The following is a 13,428-nucleotide window of genomic DNA, read 5'->3' on the forward strand; positions in this document are numbered from 1 at the left end:
GCTGCACCAGTTTACATTGCCACCAACAGTGTAAGAGGGTGCCCATCTCTCCACACCCTCTCCAGCATCTATAGTCTCTTGCTTTGTTCATTTTAGCCACTCTGACCGGTGTGAGGTGGTATCTCAGTGTGGTTTTGATTTGTGTTTCCCTGATGATGAGTGATGTTGAGCATCGTTTCATGTGCCTGTAGGCCATCTGGATGTCCTCTTTGGAGAAGTGTCTGTTCATGTCTTCTGCCCATTTCTTCACTGGATTATTTGTTTTGTGATTGTGAAGTTTGGTGAGTTCCTTGTACATTTTCGATAGAGATGATTTAAAATAAAGTATTAAAAAAAAAGGAGCATGTCCAGGAGCCAGAAAGCTTGATTTAATTCCTGGTTTTACTACTTATAGTATAAAATCACTGGCAAGTCACAAACCCTCTTTGCCTCATTTTCCCCATTTGTAAAGTGAGAATGGTAATAGTACTTATCTCAAAGGGTTGCTGAGAAAATTAAGAGTTAAAGTGTTTAGAACAGTGGCTGGTGTATAATATGCCCTATTTATAAGAGTTAGCTACTATATTTAATAATAATTATCTTTGTTAGTATTATTATAGCTAGTGTTTCATTTAATTTGAATCAAAAGTTAATAAGGCCAAATATTATTTTGGAAAAAGTGCTAATGTGCATTTTTCAAAATTACATTCTGTTCATGGCATTTTGTTTTGTTTGTTTTTAAATTTTTTTTTAATGTTTTATTTATTTTTGATACAGAGAGAGACAGAGCATGAGAGGGGGAGGGGCAGAGAGAGAGGGAGACACAGAATCTGAAGCAGTCTCCAGGCTCTGAGCTAGCTGTCTGCACAGAGCCTGACGTGGGGCTCGAACCCACAAACGTGAGATCTGACCTGAGCCGAAGCCGGCCGCTCAACCGACTGAGCCACCCAGGCGCCCCTGTTCATGGCATTTTGTAACTGAATAGTCTACAGTCAAATACTGTAACATATAAATAACCAATCTCTTCTCCCAGAATTTTTCATGAATAAACTAGGTTTGAAGTAAGAAGAAAAAGTCATTGGTAGATACAGAAATGACAATAGATGCGAAATAAATGGAAGGAAAACAGCATATCAGAGATTTCAGAAACATTAAGGCAAATTAAGTTTATATAAAAATGAAAGAATCAAACCACATTGAGAAGGTGGTTCTTATACGAGAAATCCCAGAGATGATAATATTGCAGGCTCTTCCATATTATTTCGAAAACAATGAGAATATTCATTTCTAGTGTTTTAACCTTTTTGAGACAAAGATGTTATACATGCAAGGTGCTATTTCTATTCTTATATTCCCCAACTTTATAACTCTGAAAATATTATTTATATTATTTATATAAAAAGTTTTTAAAATTCAGATAAGGTAAATAATGGTCAATGTAGAAGACCTGAATAATAGATTTTGGAGATATTTTTCATTCTTTGTTGGAAAATTTCCCACAAATTTTAATTTCAATATGATGCAACCTAGAAGACTTTCTCCTCTACTATGCTGGATTTCACTTTGTAAACAATGAATACATTGGACTAAATATATGAAACAACTCTTTACAGACATTGGACAAGTGGTAGCACAAAAGTATGATTCCTAAAAAAAGAAAAACAAGTGAGGTAAGCCCTATGGGGTACTTGAAGGTACATACATTCAGGACTGTTAAACAGGGAGGGGAAGATCAGGACAGTCTCACTGTGCTAAGGTGACAGAGGTAAGAGCAGAAAACCTGGGTAATCAGAAATTGCAGGGAAGTAACAGAGGAAGGTACCTATGTAGAAATAGAGCGCTAAAGACCTGCATGGGGTGTCCCTGAGTCTTTGCTAAATATTAAGCCATATTTGTATAATTTGAGCAACTGAAAGCTATAGGCTGGAAAATTCACAGAGCTCCCGAAGGGTAGTGAGACTGGAGCTCTAACCAGATCAAGTGGAAATAGGGTCATTCAGTAGAAACCTCAGAAAGGCTATGCCTTAGTCCTAGTGTCAAACTGTACACTTCTAATAAAGCATTAGAAAAGCTTTGAAAGCATCAAGCTAACAAAATCAGTTTTCTACCAGAACAAAGCTCAACACTCTTTATACTCTTTATAAGAAGAAAACAAAATAGAGACACTGAATATAAAAATCTACAATATTCAATGCCCAGGAAGAAATCACTAGACTTACAAGGCAAAAAATGTGACCCTACCTAGGAGAAGCAGTAGTCAAAAGAAAGAGACTTAGAAATGCACAAACACTTCGATCAGCAGAATACACTTAATGTTAATAACCTGAAAAAATGAACATGAGAAAAGATACTAAAGAGATATTTTTTAAAAAGACCCAAAAGGAACTTCTAGACTGAAAGACAAAAAATACAGATTCAATGAATTAACAAAAGATCCAAGAAAGAAGAAAAAAAAATCAGTGAATCTGAAGACAGCAATAAAAACTGAAGCACAGAGAGGGAAAAGCTTTAAAATAATGAAAGTCTTAGTGACCTGTGGAACAAAATTTAGCCATTTAACATAATTATAATTAAAGTCAGTGGGCAGGGGGCAACAGAAATAATATCTGAAGAATTAATGAACAAAACATTTAAAAATTTTTTATTTTAGGGAGAGAAAGAGGGAAAGGAGAGACGGGGGAGGGAGAGGGAAAGGAAGAGGGTGGGGGGAGGGGGGGGAGAGAGAGAGAGAGAGAGAGAGAGAGAGAGAGAGAGAGAGATCCTCAAGCATGCTCCATGCTCAGCGCAGAGCTGGACAGGAGGCTTGATCCTACAACCCTGGGATCATGATCTAAGCTGAAATCAAGAGCCAGATGTTTAACCAGCTGAGCCATCCAGGCACCCTATGGACAAAACATTTTTTAATTAAGATGGAAAGCATAAATCCATAGATCAGTGATGCTCAACCACCTCCAAATAGGATAAATACAAAAACAGCACACCAAGGTACATTATCAAACTGCCACAAAACCAGACTAAAGAAAAAATCTTGAAACACACACACACACACACACACACACACACACACACACAAAGACCCAATATACATTAAATAATCATAACAGGTATTATCATTGATTTTTCTCATGAGAAAAAAATGCCATAAGATAAAATGAAATTGCTAAAGTACTCAAAGGAAACAAAACTTTATAAGTTTTTCCTAGTAGACCTGCACTAGAAAGAATATTAGAGAAGGTTCTTCATGCTGAAGAAAATTACTAGATAAAAACTCAAAATACTAGATAGCTACCATAGCTGATTCTTGAACAAGATTGGTTTGAACTACAATGGCTCCACTTACATGAGGATTTTTTTCCAATACAGTGCAGTACTGTAAATGTATTTTCTCTTCCTTATAACTTTCTTAGTAACATTTTCTTTCCTCCAGCTGACTTTAAAAATACAGTATATAATACACATAGCATACAAAATATATGTTAATCAACTGTTTTTGTTATCATTAAGGACAAGTAGCTAAGTTTTTAGGAAGCCAAAAGTCACACACAGACTTTCCACTGTGCAGGAGGTCAGCAGCCCCCACCCCTATATCGTGCAAGGGTCAGCTGCATTTGAAAGTTGCTAAGACAACCAACCTTAAAAGTTCTAATCTCAAGAAAAAATTTTTTTTTACTGGTGCCAGATGCTAACTAGACTTGTTATGGTGATCATTTCACAACGTGTCAAATCATTATGCTGTACACCTGAAACTGATGTTATATATCAATTATGCTTCAATTTTAAAATTAATTTTTAAAAATTCATTTCAAATAAGAAACTTAAAAAAATCCCCAAATCTATGTAAAAGAATACCCAAAAAAGCTGGGATGATAAATATGTGGATAAATATGTTTTTATATACATATAAATTTTTTATCTAACTCAAAAAATTTTTAGACAGACTGTTAAAAGCAATAATAATAATAATAGTAATAATAGTAATAATGTATCATGGGATATCAAGATATATAAAGAAAAATGTATGGTAAAAACAGCAAAAAGGTTGAGGGAGACTTTACTGTTAAGACTCATATAAAGTGACATCATGTTATTTCAATGTAGCCTTTATTTAATAAGATAAAGACGCACATTGTGAATCACAGAAAAACTAAGAAAAAAATACAGCAAAGAAGTACAACTAACAAGCCAAAGAAGAGATAAAATGGAATGCTATCAGTACTGAATCCAATGGGCTACAGGACAAGAGCAAACAAATGGTAGAACACTAAACAACTGTACCAATGAATTCATTTTTATAAAGGTTAGAAACATTTCATTCAGAAGTCAGAGACTGTCAGATTATTAGATAAAAAAGTAAAACCCAGCTATATACTATCTATGGGAAAATCACTCTGAATATAAAAACGAAGACCAAGATGCACTAAAAGTCAAAGGACAGAAACAGAAGTACCTGTGGAGCCATGCTTTAGAGCTCCTGGTCCTGGCTCCACAGACCCCCCTGCCCTTTTTCTGTCTTCCTAGCTGGCCCACCACCCACTCCCACCGAATGAGGCAGCAGTGCACTTCCAGTAATTTCTTAGTAGCTCAGACTGTAACCTGGGCAGTTCACTCTACCCATTCGAAGCTCTTTCCAAGATTAGATTTTCCTTTTAATTATGTTTCTCCTATCAATGTTTTTCTTAAAAGTTATATTACCTTTACAATTATTCTGAAGTTTCAAACCACTTACCTGCCAGTTCTTCATGTTTCGATTCATCCTCATGTTTATCTTTAGTTAGTTCTACTTTAGCTTGACTACTAAAAAGAAAAAACACTTAATTTAGTATTACATATTAATAATAGGTTCCCATGCAATCTTTCATGTAAATTTTTTACAAACCTCCAACATCGTATTTTCTTCTCAAGCATATTATTCACCACACACTAAAAATTTGGGAGCTATAAAGAAAATGTTTTGAAAATAAAGAATCCTCAAAGCCTAAGACTAACCATAGCTATCAATTAGTACAAAATGAAAAAATGTCATATTTTTTTACTTTAAATATGAATACACACAATTTTACACATAAATATGTGCCTTTACATGTCTCAGGGCTCAGATATTCTTTTACACTAAAGATTAGAAATTGACCACAAATTATGAGAAACAGTGAAGTTTATGTAGAGGCCAGAAGAAAATGCCAGGTTCAGCATTTACATGTTAAGAAGCAATTAAATCATGAAATGGAGGCTGAGTATGAGGCCTAAACCTATAAAAACTCAGCAAGGTGACAAAGGAGCTTGAGCAAGTTTCAAATAAATTGGGTATATTATTAGTTCATATACTGTTTTATTTCAAGCCGAGAATTCTGTTGTACTTTTTTCAATCCATCAACTCTGTCTTTAGGGAGATCAGCAAATCCAAGAAGCTATAAAACTATGGTAATAATGATAATCATAGCAAACACTACTGTGTACTCAATGCTATTTACCACACTAACTAGACTATTCTAGAACAGAAATATCATTAGTTAGAAATATTGTTAAGGAAGTAAGAAAAAGTTAAGAAATACTGCAAAGGGGCAAAAACTTGTGGCCAACAATCCTTTGTATGCCTAATCTGTGTGGTCACTGTTGGGAGAGTCAATCCCCATGGGCTCTGAGCGTCCCTTCATGTTCTCGTGGGGTACACCAAGAAAGCGAGGCACAGACCCCTCACTCATAGGTCATTTCCCAGGCCTGTGTTTGCAGTGAGCAGCCTTGAGAGATGAGGCAGCATGTCCTCCCAGAAAAGGAGCAGCTTGTTTCCTCTTGCTATAAAGCAACAGATTCCTCGATCTCGGTGATCCTCTCCTGATCCTCTGCACCTCATCCGTGCAGAGCCTTGTGGAGCATGGGGGAACTGAGGCAAATAAACAGGAGATGCAGACCGGACTTTTGTTGTGAGGGAAAAAAAAAAATCCTTTGTTACGGACTCAGGAAACTGTGTCTATTGTCAGCATCCATAAAACAGGCCAGCTGATTTGTTAGTTTATAAGTAGGGTAAAAATCTCAAAATCTACACAGTTTATGACAGTCACTATAGTGCTTTAGCCCTGGTCTGTGAGAAACTAAGCTTCATAAGGAGACTAGGTACTCCAATAAGCAAAGGTTATGATTCTCCTCAGCCTTAATTATAGTTTGATGTTCTTAAAATCTTAAAGATGTAACTTTATGCTTCATTTATAATTTTAAAAAGTCAAAGGTCTTTTGTACTCACAGATGACCAGCTCAGTCACCTAGCAGGATTTCCAAAATAAATGAAGTTTCCTGATAATTATCGGAGCCAATCACACACAAACGTAGGACAGAGACAAAACGTGTCTTTATTCCCCATTCCTCCTTTCTTTTCTGTCCCTATTTTCTCTGAGTTTATGACACCTACCTGAACTCTCTTATTTACTTTATCTGTGAAACATTACTTAATAAATTACTTTTGTGGGGCACCTGGGTGATTCAGTTGGGTAAGCATCTGACTCTTGATCTCAGCTCAGGTCATGATTTCACAGTTCGTGAGTTTGAGTCCCACATCAGGCTCCACACTGACACTGTGGAGCCTGCTTGGGATCCTCTCTCTCTCCCTCTCTCTGCTCTTCCCTGCTTGTGCTTGTTCTCTCTCTCTTTCTCTCTCTCACTCTCTCTCAAAATAAATAAGCTTAAAAAACTAATAATAAATTATGTTCCTTTTTTCATTTTGCAAGTGTACCGTTAGTCTCAATAGCATCTCAGGCATGACATTCCAGATATCTAGATGCAAAGTGGGCTCTAAAACACAAATTAACATATTGCATTCATATATAAGAGAAACCATGACCAACATAATGAACAGAGAAAAGCAATAAGAGACAAAATAAGAATTAACATGTACCTGTTATAATGTTTACCCACTTAAGTCTATGCATACACCAGTCTTCCAAAAACGTAGAAAAACATAAGAATCACTTAATGACAGTTGATATTGTGTATACATTACCTATGTAAAGCTTTAAACAGTGTGGAATCATTAGAATCCAATTCCTTATTTAATCTTGAATAATCAATGGAAGATGTTAAGCCTTCTTCAAGCCTGGCAAAAAATTGCTCCTTTTCCTCTTGTTCCTCTAATGTGTCCAATCCCAATCCAAGAACACTATGATTGAGTTCGGAAACTATAATCTCTAAGTGGAAAGGGCAAATATATTTTTATTAACATGCAGAATTTTGATAAAATTAATTTTAATGATACATCTATTGATATTAATAAAATCTTGAAAATTTAAAACATACTTTATCTCACCCACCAAATATAGATTTATATTCATAATCAGTATGTAACATTATAAGGCTTCTCTTGAGATATCATTCTAAACCTTCTAGGAAGGTATTAAGTATGTCTCCATGCTTCAATAAAGGAGGCTCGAAGATACATTTAATTTTTGTAAAAATTTTAATTATAAACATGGTAATTAACCTGTCAATTCATATCCCTCACATTTCTTACCATTTGTTTCTAAGCTGTCAATACTTAAGACAGAGGTTCCACTGCTCTGAAGAAACTGAATCCTTTCAGGAGACTCCTCTTCTATTTCCATAATAGGCTGAGAAGTTTTCTTAGCTTTCAAATAGCTTACATTTGTTCCAAGCAGTCCTAGGGGTGGGATTTAAGATACAGTTGGCTATTTATCTCCAGAACACCATTCTTACCACAATGTATTACCCAGTAATACTTTTATACTAACTTTTTTTTTTCTGTTATACTAATATTGTGGATGGTAGCTACAAAATAAATCTGGTCCATTTAATAAAAATCCATCAGACACAAAATTCACAAAAGAAAAATTATAATACTATTTACAGTGCATCTTTTCAAAGGTTTACATAATGAGACAAAATTTTAAAAATTACTTTGAAGCACAATTACTTAATGCAGTATGCCATGCCACCATAAGGAATATCTTCTGCCTTATGTGAAGGAAGGGTAGGAAACAACAGGTAGAACTAGAAAGGCGAGACCATTCTGAGTAGGAAGAAGGGAAGGTGCAAAGAAAGGGTCAGCAACAGGAGGGACAGGCCACACTGGAGGACACGAAAAGGCCAGGGAGGTTGTATCTAGAGAGCGAGCACAGGCTCCAGAGAGTAGTTCTCCGTGTGTAAAGATGTGACAAGGACCAGTTCTGGGAAAGCTACACATGTATGTCAGACAGGATCAACTATGAGTTCCTTACCATCAAAGCAATAAATTACGTTTTTGCTATTATTATTAACAGATACCAAATACATCTGTTAAAATCTTCCCAAGGCAATGACATTAATACGCTGTCAGAACATTTTATTAAATCACCTCAATTTACCATTAAACATGACAATATAGAAATATGCCTCTTATTCAACATCTTAATTTGACTGAATACAAATTATCCTAATATAATAGTATAACCTGATAATGCAGAATCATCAGAGATTCCCAACTGCATAATATATAATAAAATGAAGTAATATGAAAATTCAAACTGTAAAAAGTCACAATACTAGTATTATTTTCTCTATATACGTATAGTACAACAAAATCCCAAAATTAAAAGCCTTGACTGACCCCTTGTGGTCAAAAAATTTGAAATTAAAAAACCCAGCAATATTTACCACCATCTTCAAAATCATCTTCAGTTATCCACCATGGCAATGCATCTTTCTTCACTTTTCTTTCGGGTTGTGGAGGTGTTTTGTTTGAATTCTCAAAAGAATCATCTGAAAGCTAAATTGGATACATGCTACTGAATTTAAAGAATCCCAGATTCATCACAAAAAATGTTTCTCTTCATTGTACATGAACAATTTTCTCAGCAACAATGTATACAGTCACATTTCATATTGTGTGGCAAAAATAACTTAAAAATCAAGGATATATCTCTGAACACCAATTTTGTATCCTGAGTTAAACAAGTAACTAACCAGGCAGAAAGCGTCAACAAAGAAACAAGACAACTTATCAAGAAATTTGATCAGAAAGGAAAAAGAGAAGGATACAATCCTCTTCTAGACATTCTCCAGGGTCTAAGAATAAATAATGATGAGCAAAATTATCTAGCATCACTCTAGAAGAACACAGAATTCTAAGACCAGAAGAATTGAGTTTAAGGTGTTTCCCAGAGAAATCAGCATTTTGTCACAATGATTAATTAAACTTTCATCAACTTTTATTTGTCCTTTTCTACTACAACCCTAAATCCCCTATTTTAACCCTAAAAGACCTGCCATCTCCACCAGCTGGCCAGTAACCTGCCCTCTCTCTTCACTGAGAAAATAAAGACCTTCACTCAGAAACCACCCTCCTTTCCCTCACTCCACCATCACACTCACCTGTTAGACACTGCTCTCCTCTTCCAGAAAGGAAATCCTTCTCTCCACTCCAAGGAGAACCTGCAGAGGGGTCACTTCCTCCTAGGTCCTCACTTCCTTGGTCATCCCATGCTATCTCTGTATCTGCCCCCCCCCCCCTCAGGTTATAAACTTGCCTGTCTCTCCCTCACCAGGACCTAGCACAGCACCTAGGGCAACTGTGGAATGAAAGAATGAACATTCAAGTCTACTCCACTTTTTTTAAGAAAGCAAAGCAAAACAAAACAAACAAAATTAAGATCCTTATTCCTACCTCCTCTTTATCACTTTTCCTTTACATACTCGGCTTCTTGAGTTCACTGCTCAAAGCTTTAAAATCTGGTTCTCATCCAGATTCCAAAGACCTCCTAAATGTCACAAATAAAGGACCACTGCCAGTCATCTTCCCCGATACATCATGGAACTTGATACTGGTGAACCACTTTTCCTGAATCTCTCTACCTTTCATTTCACTGCATCACCTTCTCCAAGTTATACTTCAGCTCTGTGACCTCTCCCACCTATCTATTTTAATAGGTCTTGGCTCTTTTGCCCATATCTTTACACTAGACTTCCCCAGGACTCTGTTCTTGGTCCTTCATCTTCATCCTACACAATTTCCCTGGAGAAGAAACCAACATTAATTTATTCCATACCTGCTCTGTATCAGGGTCTATCCCCAGGTTACCTCAATCTTAAGCAATCCCATCAAGATTTACTGATGGGGAAACAAGCTTACAGAGATTAAGCACCTTGCTCCAAAATGTTACAGACCTGGGATTCAAAGGGAGGTCTGACAACACGTGTCAACTTTCCATTATACTATGTAATCCCCCAACTGGCACCAGGGGGCCCTTTTAAACTTCCAAGATGATAATACACAAATTTCCAGCTGCCAATCAGACAATTCTATCTCAAAGACTTAAAATAATGTCAGTTTTAAAGGGTTCCAAGAGAATTCACTGTCTTCCCTGACAACATGACAACCAGGAAGAAAGAGGGGAAAAGGGAAGGAAAAGTAGTCTTTATCTGAATTTTAGTTTCTGTACTCAGTCTCTAAACTTGGTCATCACCTAGAAATGTTCCTTTTCTCTCTCCTCCACATATCTCACTGTTTACCAAATTCTGTCAATCTGCCACAGACTCGGTCTATTCCTCCTAAGCCCCATAGCCATCTAGAGCGTGGAAGGAGCATAGGTTTTGGGGGCCAGACAGATTGGAATTCAAATTTTAACTTCAAAATATACTAGCTGTTGCTTAGAAAAAATTATCCTTTTTAGTTTATTCACGTGTTGAAAAAGTCCTAGGACCACTGACCTTGCAAGCTTGTGACAGAGATCAGAAGACAGAACGGACAGTGCTCACCCGACCTCCTAATACATGCTAGGTATTCTCACTTCTGATAATCTTCCACACTGCTTGAAAACAAAACAATACACAAAAGCTGGTCCCCAGAGAGTAACTTTGCTGGTGAGCATATGGAGAAACTGGAACCCTAATATACTAACACATGGCTGGTGGGAATGTAAAGTGGCACAGCTAGTTTAGAAAATAATCTGGCCAGTCCTCAAAAGGTTTAACACAGAGTTACCATATGACTCACCATTTCCACTATTAAATATACACACAACAGAAATAAAAACACACACCCATACAAAAACTTGTACATGGTTGTTCACAGTATTATTTATAAATGCCAAAAAGTGTAAAAAACTCAAATGTTCATCAACTGATATGTGGAGAAACAAGCAAACAAAAAATGTGGTAAGCCCATCAAATGAAAATGCCATTAAGTTGTAAAAAGGAACAAAGTACTGAAAGATGTACAACATGAATGAACCTTTAAGACATTATGTTGCGTGGAAGAAGCCAGTCACAAAACACCACTTACTGCAGGATTCCACTTCTGTGCATATACTCAGAGACGGAGAGTAGATAGTGGTGCCTATGGCTGGAGAAAGGGTAATTGACAATAGTACAGGGTTTCTTTCGAGGCTGATAAAAGTGCTCTAAAAGTGATTACGGTGATGGCTGCATAGCTGTGAAAAGGGTAAAAACCACTAAGTTGTACACTTTAAGTGGGTGAACTGTATGGTATATGACAACTCAATAAATCTGTAAAAAAAAAAAAAAAAGCTGGTCCCACCAATCTCCTTATAAAGATATGTTAGCCATATCGTTGAACAATCTATTTGAACAATTTAGCAAAATGACTAAAGAAGTTAGCATGACTCTAAAATTATGGTTTTTTTTTATTAAAAAATGAGAGTGCCTTACTCAAATCTCTAACATAAGATAAAAGCTTTTATGGGTTGAAGATGAATATGAGCGAAAGACAGAGAGTGTTGAAGGGAGGGTAAATAAGGGGCAGTAGAAAAAAAAAGGTCCACATTGCTTTTATCTTTTACAATGAAAACACTTTCTATAAACTTAATTTTCAAAAAGTGCCCATATATGAAATTAAAAAATCAGTTTCCAAATGAAAAGTGAGATTCTTACCCTGAGTGTCTATTACATTCAGATCATTGTTAAATGCTATTTTTAAACCTTACAACAATCTTACAAAGTAAACATTCTTTTTCTTGTTAATTAAACTGAGGGGTTTTTTTTTAACTACATCATATATCAAAACTCCCTTTATGAACAAGAATGTTAGTATAAGCATTTAAAATGTGACTCTCCTGGGGGCACCTGGGTGGCTCAGTTGGTTAAGCATCTGACTTCAGCTCTTGTCGTGATGTCACGGCTCAGGAGTTTAAGCCCCTCGTCAGGCTCTGTGGTGATGGCTCAGGGCCTGGAGCCTGCTTCAAATTCTGTGTCTCCCTCTCTCTCTGCCCCTCCCCTGCTCACACTCTGTCTCTCTCTCTCAAAAATAAGTAAACATTACAAAAAAATTTTAATGTGACTCTCCTGAATGCTCTGTAAGGCCTCTCCACCACTTACAAAAATACATAGGATATAATGCAATCCTCGAATTTATGTGTTCAGCAAATACTTATCAAGCATCTATTAGGTACTGCAGGCATAGCAGGGAACACATAGCGGTCACATCACAAATCACACGTTCTTACAGTAAAAGGCAGAAAACAGACCTACACACGTAAAATAATGAATGGTGCTAAATGCTACACAGAAAAACACATGACAAACAAGTCACTTGCTGGTTACTTTTTTAGTGAATAAAAAACCTCTCTTGGTAGTGATATTTAAGGTGAGACCTTTAACAACCAGGTGAAGAACAGAACAGAATTATTGGCAGAGGGAACAGCTAGTGCAAAGCTCCTGATGTAAAATGACCTCAGAATGCCTGCAGCGTAAGTGAATAAGGGAGAAGAGTGGTTTAAAGTGAGGGAGACATGAGCAAAATCATCCAGGGTTCTGTAAACCACGGGAAGGAGTTTGGATTTTACTCCATTTGTGATGGGAAGCCAATAAAAGCATTTCACAAAGAGGAGGAACGGTCTGATTTATGTAAAAGACGGCGTCGGCTGCCATGTGGTGAAGGAACTGTCGTAGCACCTCAGGTGAGAAGATGTCAGCCAGGACTGGGATGGCGGCAGTTGAAAGGGGAGAGAAGGAGGAAGCTGACAGGTATATTCTGGAGCGAGAGCTGACAGAGCGTGGTGACAGACTTGTGAAACTGAATACAGGACACCTCATTTAGAACACAACTGGGAGGTCAGAAGGGGGAGCTCTCACACTCCATCAATTTGTCATGAACTGCAGACTCCCAACAAAGAAGTGTATCTTGCATTTCCCAACAGGAAGAAGCCTACCTATCACCCCAGTGGGAGGAAGGAAGGTTCTTCTTCATGCCCAGCAAGAGCCCTGCCAAAGAGAAGCCATCATTATCCTGAACTCCTGCTTTCCTCCAATGGACTTTCATTCAAAGCAGCCCCTCCCAAGTTCCTCCTTTTCTCTATAAAATAATGTTCCTCTCCTTTGACCTCAGGTCTTGCTTATTTGCCATTATTTGCATGTCCCAAACTGCAATTCCTTTGCCATTCCCAAATAAATGATAAAATAATCTTGAGGTTGACATTCCTTGGTGATCAGAAGTGGGATACAGGGGCGCCTGGG

The 13,428-nt window shown here is 37.0% G+C and overlaps 1 protein-coding gene across 2 annotated transcripts in view; it reads right to left on the bottom strand.

Annotated features, from left to right (window-relative positions):
- Positions 1-13,428, bottom strand: part of CEP162 (centrosomal protein 162) — a 99,398-nt gene that overhangs the window by 76,924 nt on the left and 9,046 nt on the right. For both annotated transcript variants that reach the window (XM_029945007.1, XM_029945008.1), the window contains exons 3-6: positions 8,614-8,725; positions 7,475-7,621; positions 6,968-7,151; positions 4,706-4,773 (exon numbers count right to left, since the gene is read on the bottom strand). In XM_029945007.1, the coding sequence (XP_029800867.1) occupies positions 4,706-4,773; positions 6,968-7,151; positions 7,475-7,621; positions 8,614-8,725 (511 nt within the window). The remainder of the gene's footprint in view (positions 1-4,705; positions 4,774-6,967; positions 7,152-7,474; positions 7,622-8,613; positions 8,726-13,428) is intronic.

Source organism: Suricata suricatta, chromosome 7, assembly GCF_006229205.1.
Source record: "Suricata suricatta isolate VVHF042 chromosome 7, meerkat_22Aug2017_6uvM2_HiC, whole genome shotgun sequence".
Taxonomy (NCBI): domain Eukaryota; kingdom Metazoa; phylum Chordata; class Mammalia; order Carnivora; family Herpestidae; genus Suricata; species Suricata suricatta.